This window comes from Bubalus bubalis, chromosome 12 (genome assembly GCF_019923935.1).
Source record: "Bubalus bubalis isolate 160015118507 breed Murrah chromosome 12, NDDB_SH_1, whole genome shotgun sequence".
NCBI classification, from domain to species: domain Eukaryota; kingdom Metazoa; phylum Chordata; class Mammalia; order Artiodactyla; family Bovidae; genus Bubalus; species Bubalus bubalis.
This window is the reverse complement of record NC_059168.1, coordinates 27,749,165-27,773,649: the sequence shown is the minus strand read 5'-3', so window position 1 is coordinate 27,773,649 and position 24,485 is coordinate 27,749,165. Positions and strand designations below refer to the sequence as shown.

Sequence of the window (24,485 nt, the reverse complement as noted above, 5' to 3'; positions counted from 1 at the left end):
AAGCTACTTTGAAAACACTTGGTTCAAATAAGCAAAGTTATGCAAATTTAACTAAGGGTAAGAATTTTTTTCTTTTGCCTATCAAATTAGGCAAAGTTTCTTTGGGGCTATGTATTCTTGAGTTATTTGTTTATTAAAATATAAACAAAATTAAGTACCATGATGTGTTCAGTTTTTAAAAATCAAAGCTACATGTGAACTTACAATGAGAGGCAGCAGTCTCTTGCCCCATACTCCCCAGAGGGAGCCAATTTTAATAATTTCTATTTGGGTTTTTCTAGCCCTCACTACAGTGTCCTTAAATAATATGTTTATACCTCAATTTCCGGATTTCTTATTTTAGACATTTGCTCTTGCCTTGTTGCTGTGATAGATGAGGATTTAGTTCACTCACCACCTCACTTCACTTTCCTCCCTCTACAAAATAATTACACACTGCAATTCTCAATTCCTTCTCTATTCTCTACAACTGCAAAAAAGCAATCTAAATGTCAATTTCTTGTTTCATCAACTATAGACCATGTCCCTTGACCTTCCACATTCTAACTGGAGACGATGAATACTTCCAGCCCCACCCCTATCCTTCACATGTTTACTGTTCGACTATCAGTGTTGACAGGCATCCCAGGTGGCTCAGTGGTAAATAAGCCAACACAAGAGACACGGGTTCGATCCCTGGAGGAGCAAATGGCAATCTACTCCAATATTCTTGCCTGGAAAATCCCATGGACAGAGAAGCCACGTGGGCTGCAGTCCATAGAGTCACAAAGAGTTGGACACGACTGAGTCACTAAGTATGCACACATCGATGTTAACAATACTGATATTCTTTTCTAACTGTAGTTGAGTCCCATGTTTTGTGTATATGTTGGTTTCAACACTTGAAAATGAAGTAATAGTATTGTTTCTATATGTAAAATTTCTATATGTAAAATTATAACTTTGTAAATGATATCACATATACTTTCTTTTCTATGAGTCCAATGTGACAACCCATATGCCACTCAATGAAGAATATACCTGGCATCAAATTCAAATGGACTGCTTTTTTTTTTCACTCTACCAATTGCCTTTCTCAGATCCTTAAGTTTCCCCTGGGTTCCCTTGTTTAAGGGTCTGCCCTTCTGGTGACCTTCACTGTCCACTTCTCCCTAATCTGGGCTGACTGCGCTCTGGTCTCCTGCACAGCTGTAGTACATGATTCATTTTCACTGCTCTACTGCATGCAGTCACTGTTGCTGGAATCCATCATCTTCCTTGTTCTGAGTTATTCCCTTGTTTTTGCCAGTAAAGTACATTCTGATTGATATATTGATTAAGAATGCATAGAAAGCCAGCTTTCTAAGACCTTGCATGCCTGTCTTCACACATGATTGATAGTTTAGAGGTTAGATATAGAGTTCTAGGTTAAAAAAAAAAATCATTATTAGAACTTTTTTTCTAACATTAATATTGCCAGTGAACTCTAATATCAGCCTGGTTGCTTTTGTTTAGTAGGTGACATTGTTTTGTCTTCATTCTCTGGACTTTTTAGGATCTCACGCCATGATTAGTAACGTGTGGTTAGTAGTCTGCATTGTGGAAGTTTTAGGATCTCTTTTCTATCCTCAGAGTTCTGAAATTCCATGATATGCGCAGGGTATCTTTTGCTTTTTTTTTGATTCATTGTACTTGTTCTTTGGATTTATTGAATTTGTGGGATAGGTTCTTCTCTGTGTCCTTTACTATTGACTTCCTCATTTTCTCCATGAAATTCCTATTATTTGGTGTATTCCACATATAGACCTTCAAACAGTCACTTGCTTTCAGCTGCACATCTCATTTCTGCCTCTGGGGTGACTGAGTCTCCATGCCTGAGCTCCTTGAGGGTTCTGCAGAACAGCTAGCTCTAGGTGGGGCTCTGGTACCCTTCCACACATGTTCTGAGCTGTGGCTCCTTTGTATCTCTATTCCATCCCATGATTGCCACCTGCCTTCTCCTTTATTTTTCCAGAAATTCACTGAAATAGTTTGTTGATGGCATCTTTCTGCTCACTTATTGTTATAAAATTGTATCTCCCATCATTTTACTTTTCTATTATTTAATTGGGACCTTGAGAAGGCAAAGCAATCAACGTATTTGCTCCAAGGCCACCTTGAATGAAAATTCCAAAGATATATCATCTTAAATGATATTATCCAAGAGCAGAGGAGAAATAGACCCCCTTATACACTGCTAATGAAGTGCAAATTGGCACAAAATTTGTAGGGTGATTTGCCATTATATCCTTTGACGTAGCAATTCCATTTCTGGGAATTTATCCCAAATCACACATGTGCAAGAAGATTTAAATACAAGGATCATTATTACAACATTTTGAAGAGTATAAAATTAGAAACTAATTGTCCAATAATAGCAAACTATTTAAATAAATTGTAGCATATTCAAATCATTAGATACCATGCCATTGCAAAAAAAACACAAAAACTTGTAGAATTATACTTAATGGCATGGAAAGATATGCAAAATATGGTATTAAAAATGGAAAGAAAATGAAATGGCAAAGGAATAGGTATACTATGGCCCAATTTTTAAAAAATAAAATGTTATCCACAGAGAGTGAAATAATGTGTGATTTTTCTTTGTGCATATTCATAGCTTTCTAAACTTCATCTTTTCTTCTACTTTCTACTATAACTTTTGTGATTTAAAAAGTCAAACAATAAAATTGTTGCTTGAATGACACTGTGTGGCTCAGTCCCCTCATCTACAGGTAAGGAAACTGAGGCAGAGTAAGGTCAAGCAATCCACTCAGACATCTCAATAAATTATCTATAGCTGAAAATAAAGACACTCAGTTATCCCGATTTTCACTGCAGAATTCCTTAAGTGAAATCATTCAGTCGTGTCCGACTCTTTGCAACCCCAAGGACTGTAGCCTACCAGGCTTCCACCTCCTTGGGATTCTCCAGGCAAGAGTACTGGAGTGGGTTGCCATTTCCTTCTCCAGGGGATGTTCCTGACCCAGGGATGAAACCCGGGTCTCCCACATTCCAGGCAGACGCTTTAACCTCTGAGCCACCAGACTTCCTTAAGAATTCCTTAAGGTGCAAGCTAAAAACGGGACAAATTGTGTTCACTTGACATGCTTCTATAAAAGCATAATTTTCTGGTCAAATGTTTCACAGCACTACTCAATCCTAATCACTAGTTACAAGGGGTTAGTAGCTAGGCATATTCCTCATTTGGGGACAGTTAGAACATCTTAAGAGAAGCTTCAGTAGCTCAGCCAAATAGAATGTACTAGTTTCAAAATCATTTGCTTTGATTAAATCTCCTTCTTTGTACGATGACAATACCCTTCCTCCATTTTTGTGGGATGATGTGGCCCACATTTTTATACCTTATATACAGTTAACTTTTAAACTACCTTCCATGTAACAAACTTTCCTACCAGCATAGACTTTGTCAACCAGGTAATGACCAAACACTTCTGCTTTGATATAACCATACTGGGCTAACATCTAGCCATGTGGTATCACTATCTTTGTTTTTACAGGTATTCTTAGGAATATATTCTCTCATTTGTCCTCACTGTCCTATAATTTTTTAAAGAAAATTTATAAAAAATGTAAAATGCTGGTTCTAAAAAACCAAGCATAGACCTCAAACACGTAATACAGAGGAAAAGGGAATTTAATAGGCAGGTCAACATCAGTAAAATCTTATCCTCAATTAGAAATTAATCAGTTGACTCTGTTTAATTTTGAAGGAAAACATTAAATTTAAAAAATTTTTAGATTTTGTGCTAAAATAGTAAAGAAGATAAAGTAAGTTTGATACAATTTCTAGTTTTTGGGGATAAAGCCTACCTTAACATGTAACCTAACAAGCATGTGTGAATGTTCAACTGGGCTTTTGCTATAAAGAAATTATTATGTTGGTTTTCAGATACAAAGAATACATAAAAGCAGGAACTATTTATTCTCTGAAAATGAGCAACTCTCCTTAAAATTCTACTTGTTTTCTACACATTTATGAAGTTGCAGGCCTTGTAAAATGAACAGGAAAATACAGTTGGACTCACAAATTAGACATGCATGTGCTGAAGTCCCACCAACATCTGAACTAGAAGGAAAGATATTTCCTGAAGTTCATAGCAAAGGGGATCAGAAAGTTGTCCAAACTTTGAATGCTGGAATAGTTCTGAACCTGTGACTTTCTCTTGTGGACATCAGATTTCCATATATTTTGGACAAGTACAGAAAAGACCTATATCACAAGTATATTGTATTACAGACCATATGAGAGGTGCTCTCAACTCCATCCACTTTGTGAGGATAGTGTAGGGCTATCTTCAATCACTAATTAATAGAGGCAGGAATCGAAATAAGTAGAAGAAAGCACACAAAAAGTCCAAGCACAAAAAAGTCCTCAGATTTTCAAAGGCATCAAAGGAAAATAAAGTTCAAAAATTTTAAGTCTGTCCTTAGAATAGTCAATGCTTTGTTCACTGCCCAGAGTAGATGAAACAGAAAACAAGTTTCAGTTAATAGATCTTTTCTAACCTGTTAAACCTTTTGTTGGTTTCCCTTCAGAGTATTTCATGTTTTATTTGTTAAAAGGCAAGTAAAAAGTTTGGGTTTGGTGACTTAGTGTTCATTTATCTAAGGTCATCAAGAAAGGCCTTCTTGACATTCAAGGAGTCAGGCCTGCAGATTTCTAGGAGGAAAACAGGAGTGCAACAAGCAGAGGGAAGAGGAAGTGCAAAGGCTGGGAGGTGGGAGAGGACTTGGCCTTCACCAGGGTGGGAGATGGGGAGACAGGAGCAGAGTGAGGAAGGTCACCAGTGACAAGGTCCCAGAGGCGGGGGTGTGGTGAGGGCTGGGCTTTGTCGCTGAGTAGGATGGCAAGAGTGAATGTCGACATTCTAGGAATCAGTGAACTAAAATGGACTGGAATGGGTGAATTTAACTCAGATGACCATTATATCTACTACTGCGGGCAGGAGTCCCTCAAAAGAAATGGAGTGGCCATCATGGTCAACAAAAGAGTCCGAAATACAGTACTTGGATGCAATCTCAAGAACGACAGAATGATCTCTGTTCGTTTCCAAGGCAAACCATTCAATACCATAGTAATCCAAGTCTATGCCCCAACCAGTAATGCTGAAGAAGCTGAAGTTGAATGGTTCTATGAAGACCTACAAGACCTTTTAGAACTAACACCCAAAAAAGATGTCCTTTTCATTATAGGGGACTGGAAGGCAAAAGTAGGAAGTCAAGAAACACCAGGAGTAACAGGCAAATTTGGCCTTGGAATACGGAATGAAACAGGGCAAAGACTAATAGAGTTTTGCCAAGAAAATGCACTGGTCATAACAAACACCCTCTTCCAACAACACAAGAGAAGACTCTATACATGGACATCACCAGATGGTCAACACCGAAATCAGATTGATTATATTCTTTGCAGCCAAAGATGGAGAAGCTCTATACAGTCAGCAAAAACAAGACCAGGAGCTGACTGTGGCTCAGACCATGAACTCCTTATTGCCAAATTCAGACTTAAACTGAAGAAAGTAGGGAAAACCACTAGACCATTCAGGTAGGACCTAAATCAAATCCTTTATGATTATACAGTAGAAGTGAGAAATAGATTTAAGGGCCTAGATCTGATAGATAGAGTGCCTGATGAACTATGGAATGAGGTTTGTGACATTGTACAGGAGACAGGGATCAAGACCATTCCCATAGAAAATAAAGGCAAAAAAGCAAAATGGCTGTCTGGGGAGGCCTTACAAATAGCTGTGAAAAGAAGAGAAGCGAAAAGCAAAGGAGAAAAGGAAAGATATAAACATCTGAATGCAGAGTTCCAAAGAATACCAAGAAGACATAAGAAAGCCTTCTTCAGCGATCAATGCAAAGAAATAGAGGAAAACAACAGAATGGGAAAGACTAGGGATCTCTTCAAGAAAATCAGAGATACCAAAGGAACATTTCATGCAAAGATGAGCTCAATAAAGGACAGAAATGGTATGGACCTAACAGAAGCAGAAGATATTAAGAAGAGATGGCAAGAATACACAGAAGAACTGTACAAAAAAGATCTTCATGACCCAGATAATCACAATGGTATGATCACTGACCTAGAGCCAGACATCCCGGAATGTGAAGTCAAGTGGGCCTTAGAAAGCATCACTATGAACAAAGCTAGTGGAGGTGATGGAATTCCAGTTGAGCTATTCCAAATCCTGAAAGATGATGCTGTGAAAGTGCTGCACTCAATATGCCAGCAAATTTGGAAAACTCAGCAGTGGCCACAGGACTGGAAAAGGTCAGTTTTCATTCCAATCCCAAAGAAAGGCAATGCCAAAGAATGCTCAAACTACCGTACAATTGCACTCATCTCACACGCTAGTAAAGTAATGCTCAAAATTCTCCAAGCCAGGCATCAGCAATATGTGAACCGTGAACTTCCTAATGTTCAAGCTGGTTTTAGAAAAGGCAGAGGAACCAGAGATCAAATTGCCAACATCCGCTGGATCATGGAAAAAGCAAGAGAGTTCCAGAAAAACATCTATTTCTGCTTTATTGACTATGCCAAAGCCTTTGACTGTGTGGATCACAATAAACTGTGGAAAATTCTGAAAGAGATGGGAATACCAGAACACCTGATCTGCCTCTTGAGAAATCTGTATGCAGGTCAGGAAGCAACAGTTAGAACAGGACATGGAACAACAGACTGGTTCCAAATAGGAAAAGGAGTTCGTCAAGGCTGTATATTGTCACCCTGTTTATTTAACTTATATGCAGAGTACATCATGAGAAACGCTGGGCTGGAAGAAACACTAGCTGGAATCAAGATTGCCGGGAGAAATATCAATAACCTCAGATATGCAGATGACACCACCCTTATGGCAGAAAGTGAAGAGGAACTAAAAAGCCTCTTGATGAAAGTGAAAGTGGAGAGTGAAAAAGCTGGCTTCAAGCTCAACATTCAGAAAACGAACATCATGGCATCCGGTCCCACCACTTCATGGGAAATAGATGGGGAAACAGTGGAAACAGTGTCAGACTGTATTTTTCTGGGCTCCAAAATCACTGAAGATGTTGACTGCAGCCATGAAATTCAAAGACGCTTACTCCTTGGAAGGAAAGTTATGACCAACCTAGATAGCATATTGAAAAGCAGAGACATTACTTTGCCAACAGAGGTTCGTCTAGTCAAGGCTATGGTTTTTCCTGTGGTCATGTATGGATGTGAGAGTTGGACTGTGAAGAAGGCTGAGCGCCGAAGAATTGATGCTTTTGAACTGTGGTGTTGGAGAAGACTCTTGAGAGTCCCTTGGACTGCAAGGAGATCCAACCAGTCCATTATGAAGGAGATCAGCAGTGGGATTTCTTTGGAAGGAATGATGCCAAAGCTGAAACTCCAGTACTTTGGCCACCTCATGCGAAGAGTTGACTCATTGGAAAAGACTCTGATGCTGGGAGGGATTGGGGGCAGGAGGAGAAGGGGACGACAGAGGATGAGATGGCTGGATGGCATCACTGACTCTATGGACATGAGTCTGAGTGAACTCCGGGAGTTGGTGATGGACAGGGAGGCCTGGCATACTGTGATTCATGGGGTCGCAAAGAGTCAGACACAACTGAGCAACTGATCTGATCTGATCTGAGATGGGAAGCCAGAGGCAAGTCTGAGTAGAGCAGTGATGTGCTGTGACTTGCACTTTGACAGGATCTCTCTGGCTATTGTGTGGAGAATAAACCTTGGGGGCGAGATAATAAGCAGGAAGGCCAACTCAGAGGCTGTCATGATAATCCAATTAGAGGTGGAGGCTATCACAATAATCCAGGGAAGATGATAGCATGACTAGGAAGGGACAGGATAGTGGAGGTGAGGGGAAGTGGTCAGTTTCTGAACATATTTTGAAGGTGGAGCCAAAAGGATTCCTAATGGATTAGATGCAGTGCCTGAGATAAAGAGAGGGCTCGAGGCTAGCATGGAGTTGTGGGGCCTGAGCAAAACATGAATCTGTCCTTGACCAAGCAGGAGAGGACCAGGAAGGGGGCAGGGCAGGCGTGGACATCCAGAGCAGAGTTTGGACAGATATGGCTGGAGACACCTCTGAGACAGACAAGGGCGAGGGAAAGTCCAAGCTTAAGATCTGAATTCAGAAGTCCCTAGCAGAGAGGCAGTACAGAGCTAAAACCCCCGACCCACAGTCCTGACATCCAAAATGCTCTAAAAATTAGACTTTTGAAATTTGAGTCAAAATCCTTTGGCCACAAACCTTGACCCAAGCTGACACATGGCTATTTATTGTCTCTGCTTATTCCACTTAGTGTGAAAATTTATACAATTGTGTTATAGAAATATTAATTTGTTCGATCATAAAGGACTGCCCCAGAATCTGCTGGGGTTATTATGGAATATACAGAATAAATTCTAGAAAACACAAAATTCTGAATTTCTAAATAAATCTGGGCCTTGAGAGGGCTGGATAAGGGATGAGGATCTGTAGATTGGGCCATAAGAACAGAGAGATTGGGAAGATGAGAGGGACCAGCCCAGGTGCCTGAAAGACCTCCACACAGGCCCAGCCTCGCCTGCCCCGGGTGGATTCTGCTTTGATTTCATTCCTTCCTTCCTCCAAACCACCACACCAAACATGCACATTCATCCCAGACTTGTGGCAGATTTTTAGGCCTTGATTTTTAGCTTTCTCTGTGTCTTCAGAAGAGAGGGTCAAAACTCTTTCTATCCACCATCCCCGCCCCACCCCTACACCCCCATACACAGTAGTTTTTTAAAAGCCTGACGTGACGTTGACTTCATGTATCACTGAACTTGCTGTATCTGTTACAAGGTGGGGTTCATGTCAGGGGCCTCACAGGTGGCTCAGTGGTAAAGAACCTACCTGCCAATGCAGGAAACACAGGAGATAAGAGTTCAATCCCTGGGTCAGGAAGATCCCCTGTAGGAGGAAATGGCGACCCACTCCAGTATTCTTGCCAGGATAATCCCATGGACAGAGGAGACTGGAGGGCCACAGTCCACGGGGCCACAAAAGAGTCAGACATAACTGAGTGGCTGAGCAGGCACACACACGCATGGGGTTCATGTGGCGAGGAAAAAAATGTAGAAAAATTGAAATAATGCTTGAAGTTAGCATAAAGGCATTTCCTGTTTCTGGGAAGCCTATCTGCCTGCTGCTGTTTCTCTAACAGATTGAGTATCCCTCCCCCGACCATTAAACACCCTGACTCCAAATTCAGTCAGGACATAGTGGAAGAAGACTTGCAATGGGCACCGCACTCCCAGGCCTGTTGCAAGAAAACAATGGAGCAAGATGCTGGGTGCCAGAATCCCCTGAGCAATGTGCTCTCTTGGACTGCAGACAAGCAAGATCCCCACAGGGGAACTCTTGTGTGTTCTGAGGCAAGACACAGGAAAAGGTTAAGAAGATTTAGAATCACAGCCAGGTAAAGTTGAGGCTGACATAGCTACTGTTACGGAAGCTGTTATTCCCATGTTTATTCTTGTGTATAAATGGTCTCGAGTGGGCAGCTCAGCTGGAGATAAGTTAAACTGTCAGCAATTAAAAATAAAAACGAAAAGGTATTTCCACCCACCAGTGCATCCAGCATACCAATGGACCCAGGTTCTGTTGCCTTTGCAGGCCCCATGACTCCACCTCCTTCACCTACTTTTCTTGCCCCAGATGCAGCTTCTTAGGAAAACCTCTATATTGACCTAAATTGTTGGCCCATTCAACTTCTAAGGAAGGAAAAAAAAAGAAAAATAGACAAGAAATCTCTACCAGAAATTCCAGGAGCCCCATCATTCATAAACAGATGAGCAACATTCAATGAATAAGAAAAATCCCCCATAGAGCAGGGGGTGCCAATAATTAAATATTAATTGGAAAATTGGTCATTGGTTATGATGACTGTTGAAACTGGCTGGTGCATATAAGAGAATCCATTATTCTATGCTGTCTACTTCTATATGTATTTGAGATAAAGAGATAAAGAAGAGGAAAAGGAGAAGGGAAGAAAAGAGGAAAAGAGGAAGGGAGGGAGGAAGTAGAGAACTTCAATATCCCACCTGGGCTTGTGGTCCACAGCTCATCCTAGCCTTTCTTAAAGACCTTATCTGGGGAGCAGAGTACCTCATTTAACCCAAGTCTTTCCCACTTTCTGTCTCAACCAATCTAACCCAATGCCCTACTGCAGACACAGGATGATTAAACCCAAGCCATAGCTGTCCATCTGGTCTTTGCCCCACCTCCTCTGAAGAGACTCCCCAAGCCCTTTCCCTGATCCCCTCATGCATACACGGTAGGTGGTGGGTGTTTTTAATGTTTTGGTCAGGATTCACATTGATAAGTGCTTTGAAGAAATAAGAAGCTGATCACTTCATCCTTTCCTTACTTCATAGAGATATTTTCCCTGACTTCAAAGGCCGTCTGTTTATCTTAGATGATTAGGGAGCATTAATGGAACTAATTGTGTTAACAATGTGACTGTCCTGCTGAAGCCTGCAAATTATCCCTCATTTACTTTGATTGCCTCAAGATTACCTCACCACCACCAAACCCAGTAAGCTTTCATATGACCACACTAGGCTGTGCCCCGGTAGTGAGCCAGAGTGCAAGGTCAGCCTTCTGCAGGGACTGAGGCTGTGGCAGCTTCCAGAGTACGAAGTAAGCCTGCTAACCCCTTGGCAGTGCCAGGAAAAGCCAGTGATCTGATGGGCATCTACCCTGGTAGTGCAAAGCTTGTGCCATGTCAGCCAGGCCAGATGCCCTACCCTCACGCATCCCCGGGGCTGTGACCCTTTGGCTGGCATCTTGTATAAACACTCTACCAGCATACGAACAGAAACAGCTGCCCAGAACACACATATCTCAGATGCCTCTGTAACTGCCGACAGAGCTGGGTGAGCCCTCAGAGGTAGAACTGGGCTCAGGGAACAAACTGGGAAATAAACAGAATGCAGCCAGAAGAAGGGATAGAAAACCTGAAGTTCCCTGTCACAGATGGAAGATGCCCCCCTTGGAAGCCTGCAAGGAGAATCAGACCAAGCAGCAGGGGTTGGCAGGGTGGGTGGGGAGGTGCTGCCAGGGCCCACCCATGGCTGCCTTTTTGTCACCTTCACCCCTATGACTTTATCACTGTGAATGAAACTCCTGGAGTGTAACACAGACCCTAGTACCCAATTACCTAAATATGAGAAAATTCACCACTTGTTTCTTGAAATCAAGTTACTCTGATTCTTTCGTTCACAAAGCTATGGGTGAATCACAGGTTTCTTAACTGAAGGGGACCCAAAGCTTGCCAAAGCCTCCCTGAGAATGTGATTTCAATAGCTCAGCCACTTGGAGTGAATCATTTTCTAACAAATTCCCACTTTTTGTCATCCAAAAAGCAGGTGACAAACCTGGCATCCCCAGGTGTGTTATCTGAGGCAGTGGGAAGGATGTGATTGTCGGGCCAACTTCTCAAGCCTTAAGAATTAAAGATCTGGGAATTCACGCCAATGCTCAGAGACCTAATGGAGATCACTTCACTCTCTGCCATGCTACCTGGGGTACAGGGCTTGAGACTGGGAGCCACCACAGCAGGAAACTGGGCTCTTCCAGAACAGCTTCCCATTCATCTTTGTCTCCCCAAGCAACTGGGGTAGGGTGGTGGGAACACATGTCAGTTATAGGATTCAATCCTACCAGGATTCAATCAGAAGAGTGAAGAAAAACTTCACTTACCTGGTGTTATGCTTTGTTTGGGCCATTCAGTATCAGTCATAGGACCTCACAGAGGACAGAGGTCCCAACCATTTTGGCACCAAGGACCACGTCCATGGACGGGGGCAGTGGGGATGGTTTAGGGATGATTCAAGCACATAACATTTATTGTGCACTTTATTCCTATTATTATTGTATCAGCTCCACCTCAGATCATCAGGCACTAGATCCCAGAGGTGGGGGACCCCTGTCATAGGGGATAGTACAATTATTAACATGAGCTTATGTTCTGCATAAGGGAATCACTGCCAAAATTAAAAGAAGCAACTCGCTTCACAAAGAGAGAACATTAAAAAACAAATGGTCTTAACCAAGCCCCAAAAAAAGAAGTTAGTCTTATGAGAAAGATTTAGGCCCTGGTTGTGCAACTCATTCAGTGAATGGCATTGATTTGTAACTCTAAACCCACGGCATCCCCAACTGCAGCCCTACCACCACCTCAATGGCCAAGCCACCTGAATTAACCAAGTCGAAGGTGCAAAGCCTCCCTTGGCACAAAGCTCTCTACTGCCCAGAGTCCTTATAGGGTGTCCAACCCCAGGAAAAAAGAAGAAAGTAGCCATGCAAGTTGGGGATCCTTGGCAGTTACTGTCCACTTCCAACAACAAACTCATCCACAGACAACCCCAACCATGCAGGCAGGAGGTGGGGAGCTCTGGCAATGCTTACCTACAACCTTATCTACTGGGGCTACTTGTGGGTTCATGATTTTGGCTGCCTTCTCATTTTTCCCAAGAGCCACAGCACTTCTCTCCAGAGCTGGCTCAAGTTTCAGCCTCTGGAAACCAGCTGCTCTAAAAATGCCACGTGTGTGTGTGTGTGTGCGCGTGCACATGTGTGCACGCATGTGTGTATGTGTGTGTGTGCGCACATGTGTATGCACGTTTCAGTTGTGTCCAACTCTTTGCGACCCCATGGACCATAGCCCACCTGGCTCCTCTGTCCATGGGGATTCTCCAGGCAAGAATACTGGGATGGGTTGTAACACCCTCCTCCAGGGAATCTTCCTGACTCAGAAATCGAACCCGCATCTCCTGCACTGCAGGTGGATTCTTTACTGGCTGAGCCATCGAGGAAGCCCCTAAAATGCCATCGGCCTTCCCCAAACTACAAAATTCCTCTTCTCCCTTCTGGAGATGACAGGAACATGTTCTTTCCTGTCTCCCTGTGCCTTTACATACACTCATATTTCATATGCACAAAACTTCTATATACTGACTTAACACAATACCTTCTGAAAAGATACATACAAAGAACTTGGAAAGAGAGGGCCCTGGACAACCACCAGACTATTCTGCAGCCTGTTCTCCCAGGCCCTTCACTTGGAGCCATCCCAGATCCTCCCACACTCTGCCCCTCCAATCTCATCAGTCACTGAGCCCCTGAATCCTTCTTCGTAATCTTCTGTGCCTACCCTTTGGTTCCATGCCCACACTTGGTGCCAGTCCTCATGAAACATGGCTGATAAGCTAGATCGTCCTCATTCTCAGCACTAATCCTACTGGAGTCACGACCCGTTTACAATACAGTTGTCATCACGATGCCACTTTCACCAAAACACCCCTTGCCCACAGGGTGCCATTCAACTCCTCAAGATGGCAGCCCACTTCTTCTAAACTGTCCCTGCATTCCTCTTAGTCCTTATTTCCCACTGCAAATGCCCAGTGCTGCAGCCAGGCTCACATAACCATCCTGCAAGCTCCCCCAGGCATGCCTTGCACTGCGGTCCAATGCTTCCCTTCCTGGGGTCTCATCTGTCTCCTCCTGCCTCCTCTAGCATCTTCCATCTGAGTCACTCCTTTGGCATGCAGCATTGTTTAAATGGCCAGGAACTGTCTTCTCACTTGTATCACCAGTCCTCAAAAGTACTTTTTCAAGGTACTTCATCCTATATTCTTCCTTCCCCAAACCCACCCCCATCCCTCAACTTCTAGGATTTAGAAAACATCCCACAAAGAAGTTCTTCAATAAACATGTGTTTGCTGTTTGCTTCCACTCCACGTTGTGATGCTCCGTCTTTTCCTTTAGCATCTGTAACTTAGAGATCTCTTCAAGAAAATTAGAGATACCAACAGAACATTTCATGCAAAGATGGGCTCAATAAAGGACAGAAATGGTAGGGACCTAATAGAAGCAGAAGATATTAAGAAGAAGTGGCAAGAATACATAGAAGAACTGTACAAAAAAGATCTTCACGACCCAGATAATCACAATGGTGTGATCACTGACCTAGAGCCAGACATCCTGGAACATGAAGCCAAGTGGGCCTTAGGAAGCATCACTATGAACAAAGCTAGTGGAGGTGATGGAATTCCAGTTGAGCTATTTCAAATCCTGAAAGATGACGCTGTGAAAGTGCTGCACTCAATATGCCAGCAAATTTGGAAAACTCATCAGCGGCCACAGGACTGGAAAAGGTCAGTTTTCATTCCAATCCCAAAGAAAGGCAATGCCAAAGAATGCTCAAACTACCGCACAATTGCACTCATCTCACACGCTAGTAAACTAATGCTTAAAATTCTCCAAGCCAGGCTTCAGCAATACGTGAATCGTGAACTTCCAGATGTTCAAGCTGGTTTTAGAAAAGGCAGAGGAACCAGAGATCAAATTGCCAACATCCGTAGAATCATGGGAAAATGCAAGAGAGTTCCAGAAAAGCATCTATTTCTGCTTTATTGACTACGCCAAAGCCTTTGACTGTGTGGATCACAATAAACTGTGGAAAATTCTTCAAGAGATGGGAATACCAGACCACCTGACCTGCCTCTTGAGAAACCTGTATGTAGGTCAGGAAGCAACAGTTAGAACAGGACATGGAACAACAGACTGGTTCCAAATAGGAAAAGGATATGTCAAGGCTGTATATTGTCACCCTGCTCATTTAACTTATATGCAGAGTACATCATGAGAAATGCTGGGCTGGAAGAAGCACAAGCTGGAGTCAAGATTGCTGGGAGAAATATCAATAACCTCAGATATGCAGATGAAACCACCCTTAAGGCAGAAAGTGAAGAAGAACTAAAGAGCCTCTTGATGAAAGTGAAAGAGGAGAGTGAAAAAGTTGGCTTCAAGCTCAACATTCAGAAAACTAAGATCATGGCATCGGGTCCCCTCACTTCATGGGAAATAGATGGGGAACCAGTGGAAACAGTGGCCGACTTTATTTTTCTGGGCTCCAAAATCACTGCGGACGGTGATTGCAGCCATGAAATTAAAAGATGCTTACTCCTTGGAAGGAAAGTTATGACCAACCTAGACAGCATATTCAAAAGCAGAGACATTACTTTGCCAACAAAGGTCCATCTAGTCAAGGCTATGGTTTTTCCAGTGGTCATGTATGGATGTGACAGTTGGACTATAAAGAAAGCTGAGCACCAAAGAATTGATGCTTTTGAACTGTGGTACTGGAGAAGACTCTTGAGAGTCCCTTGGACTGCAAGGAGATCCAACCAGGCCATCCTAAAGGATATCAGTCCTGGGTGTTCACTGGAAGGACTGATGTTGAAGCTGAAACTCCAATACTTTGGCCACCTGATGCAAAGAGCTGACTCATTTGAAAAGACCCTGATGCTGGGAAAGATTGAGAGCAGGAGGAGAAGGGGATGACAGAGGATGAGATGGTTGGATGGCATCACTGACTCGATGGACATGGGTTTGGGTGGACTCCGGGAGTTGGTGATGGACAGGGAGGCCTGGTGTGCTGCGGTTCATGGGGCCGCAAAGAGTCAGACACGACTGAGTGACTGAACTGGACTGAGCTGAACTGAGCTGAACCTAACTTAGAAGAGGTAATCACTTCAATTTCTAGGTATTCAATTGTTGAGTAAAATGACTCTAGACGCAAACAGACAATAATTTTTAAATGATATACCTCCTGGAACTTCCCTGGTGGTCTAGTGGTTAAGACTCTAAGTTATCAATGCAGGGGGTCCAGGTTCAATCCCTGGCTTGGGAATTAGATCCTGCATGTGGCAACTAAGACCCAGGGCAGCCAATAAATAAATAAATAAATATGTTTTTAAAAAGCTATACCGCCTTTCCATATATTAACCAGCTTCTTTTAAAATTTATTTTTAATTGAAGGATAATTGCTTTACAATATTGCATTGTCAACCAGTCTCTAAATAATACAAAAAGGTTGTGTGCCTACAGCCTATGAGGTTACCATAGGGCATGGGTTGGTAGGGGGAAGCCTGAAGGGGGGAATTAGCCCAGAAAGCCTTCTTAAATGAAAAATGCAAATAAATAGAGGAAAACAATAGAATGGGACAGACTAGAGATCTCTTCAAGAAAATTGGATATACCAAGGGAATATTTCATGCAAAGATGGACAGAAAAACGGGACAAGGATCTAACAGAAGCAGAAGATACTAAGAAGAGGTGGCAAGAATACACTGAAGAACTATACAAGAATGGTATTAATGACCCAGATAACCATGATGGTGTTGTCACTCACCTAGAGCCAGACATCCTAGAGTGTGAAGTCAAGTGGGCCTTAGGAAGCATTACTACAAACAAAGTTAGCGGAGGTTAAGGAATTTCAGCTGAGTTACTTAAAATCCTAAAAGATGATGCTGTTAAAGTGCTGCACTCAATATTCCAGCAAATTTGGAAAACAGCGGTGGCCACAGGACTGGAAAAGGGCAGTTTTCACTCCAATCCTAAAGAAAGGCAATGCCAAAGAATGCTCAAACTACCATAAAATTGTGCTCATTTCACATGTTAGCAAGGTAATACTCAAAATCCTTCAAGCTAGGCGTCAACAATACATGAACCGAGAACTTCCAGATGTACAAGCTAGGTTTACAAAAGGCAGAGGAATCAGAGGCCAAATTGTCAACATTCACTGGATCATACAGAAAGCAAGAGAATTCCAGACAAACATCTACTGCTGTTTTGTTGACTATGTGAAAGTCTTTGTGTGGATCACAAAGTGTGGAAAACTTGTTAAAGAGATGGGAATACCAGATCACCTCACCAGTCTCCTGAGAAACCTGTAACCAGGTCAAGAAGCAACAGTTAGAATCTTACATGGAACAACTGACTGGTTCAAAATTGGGAAAGGAGTACGTCAAGGCTATACATTGTTCCTCAGATTACTTACCTCATATTCAGAGAACATCATGCAAAATGCTGGACTGGATGAATCACAAGCTAGAATCAAGATTGTGGGGAGAAATATTAATAACCTCAGATATGAAGATGATACTAACCTTATGGCAGAAAGCAAAGAGGAACTAATAAAGAACCTCTTGATGAAGGTGAAAGAGGAAGAAGCTGGCTTAAAACTCAACATTCAAAAAACAAAGATCATGGGATCTGGTCCTATCACTTCATGGCAAAAAGAATGGGAAAAAGTGGAAACAGTGACAGGTTTTCTTTTCTTGGGCTCCAAAATCACTGTGGATGGTGACTGCAGCCCCCAAATTAAAAGATGCTTACTCCCTGGAAGAAAATCTATGGCAAACCTAGACAGTTTGTTAAAAAGCAGAGACTTTGCTGACAAAGGTCCATGCTATGGTTTTTCCAGTTGTCATGTATGGATGTGAGAGTTGGACCATAAAGAAGACTGAGTGCCCGAAGAATGGATGAATTCAAATTGTGGTGCTGTAGAAGACTCTTGAGAGTCCCTTGGACAGCAAGGAGATCAAACCAGTCAGTCCTGAAGGAAATCAACTCTGAATACTCATTGGAAAGACTGATGATGAGGCTGAAGCTCCAATACTATGGCTGCCTGATGCGAAGAGCCGACTCATTGGAAAAGACCCTGATGCTGGGAAAGACTAAAGGCAGGAGGGGATGACAGAGGGTGATATGGTTGGATAGCATCACTGACTCAATGGCCATGAGTTTGAGCAAACTCCAGGAGATAGTGAATGACAGGAAAGCCTGGCGTGCCTCAGTCCATGGAGTCGCAGAGAGTCAGATACAACTTAGCGACTGAACTTGTTCTAAAAGCTTTAAAAGTCCTGAACACAGAGTCTCCCTGACTTCCCTAGCCTAAGCTGGGCTCCCCCAACCCCTGAGGCTCAGCGATCCTAGCTTGGTGCAGTCCTATGTAAGGTGATCTGTTACCAGATCTAAACGAGCTCTCTGAAAGTGAGGATTTCAGCTCTTTGTCATGGGGGAGAAGAGCCTCGGCCAAGTTTCTAACCCTGGCCTCTGCCACTAACATCCACACGACCCAGAACAATCTCTCAGAGCCTTAACTGTCTTAACTGTGAACTCCCACAGGGGCGTGGAAGAGACCTGCCACAGTCATGCGTAAACCAGAATGTTGAGAATAATCAAGAACTCAACAAATAAAGAGACTAAATGAAGCTCGCAGTTTGAAAACCAAATTTAGCCTTTAGATTCTGAAAAAAGACTTAAGGACAGGAGGACCCCTAGGCAACTCACTTTCAAATAACAAAGTTAAAATCCTCAATTCTATAATTCCTATTGCCACAAGTCACAACTTCTCTTGCTGGCATTTAATATTCTTTAAAACTCGGCCCCAACTGGAATTCCCAACTCTTTCTCCCACCCCCTTATGCTTCAGCCATATTGTCCTCCTGCTGTACCCGGTCTTTTGCGTCCTACCCTCCCTTCTTCAGCACACTTTGTCCCTTCCAAACCACCCCCTGCCAAAAGCCCAAGTAAAATCTACCTAAACTTTCAGGCCTATCTCCACCCGAATCTGCTCTCCGTCTCAACATAGGTCCATCAAGGGCAGGTCCTCTCCTATATTCTGAGTCCCCTCTCCGCACTGGGAAAAAAGTGCTCAGTAAACCTGGATTTTAAATGATGTGATATCCAGAAAAACTGAGACTCCCTGATGCTTCCATTACTTTCAGCTGGAGGATCCCACTGAGGATTCAGCCTCGGGTCCAACCCCCTGAAAACATCCTCCTTTATTTTGCTGGTGAGCTCATCTCATAAAAGTGCTACATCCAACTTCCATCTGCACGTCCCAAGCCAGTGATCACTTCCAACCCCCATTAAATTCCCTATTACTTTTCAAAGCAGCAGCCACCCCAGATCCATACATTATGAAGACCTGGCTGTGCAACGACATGGCCACACCCATCTTGATGCAATTATGTCCTTGTGCTATCGCCCCTGCAGTCTTACTATTGTTCTCCATTTACCCAGACAGCTAGGTCTGAAATTTTATAGGAAAAATGAATTAGGACTTGCTTTATATGCCACACTTCTCGGCTCACCAACATGGTTTTCAAAGCTTTTGCTGGTGACTCTCAAAGCTCTGAGGTGAACAATTTCACAAACCAGCTTGCTATACAGTGTCACCCAGAACTAATCTCCATCCTCCCGCCTCCCACATCCCATCCATTCTATGTGTATGCTGCCTTTCCATCACATGGACTCTCATCCCTAGCCCAGGAACAGGGAAAACCACATGCTAACAACCAGCCAGATTGGCAGACAGTGAGCTGGAAGAAAAGAACCATCTCTGAAACTGCAGGCTCAGAAGGACAGAGCAGTCACATCTCCAGGGCTGTAACTGACAGCGTGTCCTCTGGAATTAACTTTTACCTGGACTCATAAGAGTGGTGTTCTCCCTGACCATCCCAGAGGAAAGAACAGTGCTCTGGGCAGGTGAGTTCTTAAGAGGAAAAGCCATACTACATAGTGCAGAAAGTGGAGCCGGGAGCCAGGCTTCCTGAGCACCACCTCCATGAAACAGCAGAGTGACCTCAGGCAGTCAATTATTCCTCATTCTCAATCTGTAGACTAGGGATAGCAGCAGTACCTACCTCATAGCATTGTTCTTAATTTATATAAAATGCATAGAAACTATGTCTGACAGAGTAAACATTTATTATTATCATCAATAGCATCATTATGGTTATTATTATTACTTCTTCTCCTTTGCTTTATTTAGGCAGGAAAGCAAATGCCTCACCCTCAGCACAGATCTTCCTGTCACTGGACACTATACTCCAAATCCTTTTTCCCCCAACCTCTTTTTTTCACCTCCGTGACCATCTCAAACATTAAACATCCATTCAAGCATGCAAATCATCAAAGTGAACTGCTCTCACTTGCTTCCTTTCCTCAGCCAACACCCCAGATTTCTTACAAGCTACTGGATCCACTTGGTGGCAAATTCAAGAATGTTTATACAGGTTTTTATCATTACATGTGTTTCAGAAACAGGCATGGTGAGTGCTAAAGCAGGGAAGAGGAGAAAGCAAGGCATTAAAAAGATCAAAAACAAGTCTCTGCCTCCTCGTCTTAAAATTTCAGTGGTAGATCTCCACCAAAGCCAGAGGCCCATTGAGACTTCTGTCCTGAATTCAAACTGTCGGCTCCAGGAGCTGATCCAGGAAGGAGATAAGGCAGATGGGAAAAATTGAGGATGAAAGCAGGGTAAAAAGTTGAACCCCAAAGTGTGAGATGAACCCTTTAGATTCATTTCATAACATAGTTTCTGAGATGTGCCTACCAGAGTGCTGTCCTTTCTGACAAACATCTGTTACGGTGACTGAGACCCAGCGTAGTTTATTCATTCTTTGCTAAAACTTCCGTTGGGGTGTTGATCTCATAAATGTTATCCTTAAGGCTCAGATGAAAGTCAACGTTCAAATCCTAAAGGGGGTGTGGAACAGCCAGACTATCTATCCATCTTCTGAAGCCAAAGAGATAGAAATCTACAAGTCACAGGATTGATTTTTGTTTACGCCTTTAATCCCAAACATTTGGAATGACCACTTTGATGTAACAAAAACATGTCCCATGAATGCCAAAAAATAAAAACAGAACCTAATTTCTATGTAGCAGACAATAAAGGTTACTGGCTTCCCTGGTGGCTCAGAGGTTAAAGCATCTGCCTCCAATGCGGGAGACCTGGTGTTCGATCCCTGGGTCGGGAAGATCCCCTGGAGAAGGAAATGGCAATCCACTCCAGTGAAGATCCCCTGGAGAAGGAAATGGCAACCTACTCCAGTGTTCTTGCCTGGAGAATCCCATGGATAGAGGAGCCTGGTAGGCTACAGTCCACAGGGTCGCAAAGAGTCTGACATGACTGAGAGACTTCACTTTCACTTTATGGACCAACTGATTATGCAAAGTGATTGTGAAATTCCTACTGCACCCAAAGGAATAAAGGCACCAAATCAATGCCTGACTGACTTTTTTCCTTTCATACTCGAAAGACCAAACGCATTTAAATTCTGTAGGACTTCAGGGTTAACAAGGAGAAAGTCCAAGGAAACTGAGCCTCTCCTGATTCCTACCACAGAGAGATGAAACCCTGCCTCTCGTTTGCCCGGAACCCTGAGAGCAGGCAGGCATCAGGTGCCCCTCCTTCTGGCTCTCAGAGGGCAGGTAGAGCAAACACTGCCCTTTCCTTAAGACTCAAGGACTCCATTCCTGGCTTCTTTGTTAACTGGGTGGTGTCAGACAAGCGACTAAACCAAGTTAAGCCTCAAGAGCAGCACAGTTTGAGGGTTATCTGAGGAATTTAAAAGATAAAGATATTTGAAATTTGGTGCTCCGAAAACGTATAGTCCTATTTCATAACCTGCAACACCCAATAAGAAGTTAGCTGCTGCTGCTGAGTTGCTTCAGTTGTGTCCAATTCTGTGCGACCCCATAGACGGCAGCCCGCCAGGCTCCCCTGTCCCTGGGATTCTCCAGGCAAGAGCACTGGAGTGGGTTGCCATTTCCCTCTCCAATGCATGAAAGTGAAAAGTGAAAATGAAGTCGCTCAGTCGTGTCCGACTCTTAGCGACCCCATGGACTGCAGCCTACCAGGCTCCTCCGTCCATGGGATTTTCCAGGCAAGAGCTAACTTCCGAAGAAGTTAGCTACATACTGCTATTCAAAAGAGTAGGGTTGCAGCTGTTGGCAGAGAGGAATGCCAGAGGGAGGCCTGTCCCTCCCCTGGGGCATATACCTACCCAAAACGCACACACACACACACACACACCCTACAAAGATTCTGTCACTTGAATAATTTCCTTACAGAACAATCATTTTCCTCCACTCTGGATTTTTAGTAATAGTTATTACAAAAGTTCACAGTAGTAACTGTAAAAAAGAGAATTTTTAAAAATTACCATAATATCACAACCCATAAATAATTTGCAATGTATTTCTTCCAGCCTTTCATAGCCGTTTGCATGTGTATATATACGTATGTTTGTATGTATATGTATGTATGAGTGAGTTTTTAATAATAGCAAACATAACAAATACTTACTATATGCCAGGTATGGGATCAACCACACGATTTTAGTCATATAATCCTCTCAACAACCCCTGAGTAAGTACCATTCATCCTCCATTTTACAGATGAGGAAACTGAAACTCAGAGAAGTTAAGAAACATGCCCATGGTCACATAGCTTTTAAGTAGCAGAGCCTGGGTTCAAACCCAGGCAGAGTCTGCTGAGTCACCAAACCGAACATAAAACATAACCTGCAAATGTTGCCACTTATATATCTTGAAAATCTTTACATTTTATTCATTATGTTTTCTAGTATCATGATTACATAGTCTTCCATGGTATGGATGAGCCAAGTTTTAATCAGCTGTTGAACTTGACTAATATCTGTGTACCCACAATATACTCCAACTGGGGATATTTATTTTCTAGTGTTTCAGTAATTTAAATAACACTAAAAAGAACACCCTTTATACATATCTATGATCATTCTTACCATTCTTAGAAGTGGAATTGCTGGGTCAAGAGAACTGCATGGTTTTAAAGTCCTTGATATTTTTTGCCATATTGCCCTCCTGAAAGATTTCATCAGCTGCGTTCCTGTTTGCAGCATCTGAATAAATTCTTACATCTTCATCCACAGTGGTGGTATCCTTATTTCATCCTCAGAAACATTTTCAAGTGTAACAACTCTGAAGTGAATTACCCTTATCCCCTTCTTCTGACCTAGGACCAGTTCACCCTCTACCACTTAGGAAATGGAAGCTCAGAGGAGGGCCAGGGAGGCAAGTGGAACATGAGAAGGCAGGGAAGAGACATCTGATGCAGGGAGGGGGAGGCAGTGCAGCATGGGGAGGAGCCAGGGGTCAGAGCAGGGTTGAGGATGATATGACAGAGGGGAAAGCAAGAGCATGCCAAAAACGAAGTCCTGGCACTTAAAAAATAATTATAATGATCAAATGGCAGGAGCTTACGAATAAGGAAAAGAAAGATTAATTGAAAACAAAACAATCAAAAGCCAGAAGTTTCACAAGAAGGTTGGAGTCAGACCAGCACTGAACTGCTTCCGTCTGGTTGACACAGAAAGTCAAGTACGCCTCTAGGTGTGAGGGATAATGAGGTCCCAAGTTTTATACATGTGCTGGAGTGCTAGCCCAAGTGCTACATGCTGGAGAAAGTGCACCTGGTCTCATCCCCAGGAAAAATCACTGAATGATTTCCTAGGTCCCCAGGGCGCCCCCAAAACATTAAACCTCACTGAAGTCCAGAGGATAGTCAGCAAATTCCATTCAGCCTGGTCATGTAGGGCAAATTGTCCTTCCCCATTCACAGGTCAGTCTGGGACTCAGGGAAGAGGGAAATGGGGCCTTGAAAGTAGAATCCAGAGATCATATACTCATCAGAGAAGGCCACACAGCAAACCCCCAGATTATGCAGTGTCAGGCCATGACAGGAGTAGGAATTTCGGTAGTTGTGATAATAGGCATACAGATGAATACATACAAATACAAATAAAGATGTGCCTTTTCAGTACTCCTCATGGGCCAAGAGAAAATGGTTAAACGAGAGACCCATCTCCATCCAGGATGTGTCCTGCCTTAATTGCCAGACTCATGGAGGTGCCCATGTTAAGACTTTTATATCACTGAGACTGTGAGCATCCAGGTGCGGTGGATACCATCACTCCCATTTTTTCAGAAGAGAAATTGAAACTTGAGGATGTTTTACCCAAGATCATCTAACCAGAAGGTGACAGAGGCACAAGTTCTAATAGTAGTAACAACCGGGAGTGCAGATTTTCTACTCTAATTCTACGGCATTCCTTAACCATACCTCCTAGTTCTTTCTTATAAATGAAACACAGAAAGTGGTATATTTGCAGGAGTACTCTATCAATAAAACAGTCTCCCTGCGTGGGGGTTGGAGACGCTGACCGTAAACTTCAGGTTATTTACCTGATGATTTTCATTCACTTAGGCCACCTCCCCTCTGAAGTGACTAATCAGGACATGCTTTTTGGCCCATGGAGGGAACCCAGGAAGAAAACGACAGAGATCCAGGGTTGGAAAGCTGAAAGGAGGCAATGAAATACAAAGTAAGAAGAGGATTCCTTAAGACTTGTGTCCAGGGAGGGGATGGATCTGGGGCAGAGGATTCAAAACACCTGGGATCACAGCCCGCCTGCTATGGTCACAATTCAAAGAACACATGGCTTCTTTTTGGCTCTAGGACCAGCACTTTACCAAAGGCATTTCTTGTTAAACACTGTGTGTGTGTATGTGTGTGTGTGCGCGCGCGCGTGTGTGTGTATGTGTGTGTACAAATTATATTTTTGACCCTGAACCACCAAAGAGTGAAGAGAAAGGGGTGGGAGTGGGGGAGGGAAACTGCTGTATCAAATTTCCTGCATAATCCTCTTATGAGATTAGAGCCTTCTTAAATGGTAATGAGGTTCTGGCTTGGGAACTAAATTATACCACTGGGTAATTCTCCTCTGGGGGAGAGGGGCATGCTTGAGT

The 24,485-nt window shown here is 43.1% G+C and overlaps 1 protein-coding gene across 4 annotated transcripts in view; it reads right to left on the bottom strand.

Moving 5' to 3' along the window:
- The window catches only part of PRKCE (protein kinase C epsilon), a 543,326-nt gene that overhangs the window by 343,068 nt on the left and 175,773 nt on the right, over positions 1 to 24,485 (bottom strand). The window contains exon 1 of one of the 4 annotated variants that reach the window (XM_044925876.1): positions 9,622 to 9,690. The exons of the other annotated variants lie outside the window; for them this stretch is intronic. Coding sequence (XP_044781811.1) covers positions 9,622 to 9,675 — 54 coding nt within the window. The 5' untranslated portion in view covers positions 9,676 to 9,690. Of the gene's footprint in view, positions 1 to 9,621; positions 9,691 to 24,485 lie in introns of those variants that run through there. 4 annotated transcript variants of the gene reach the window in all.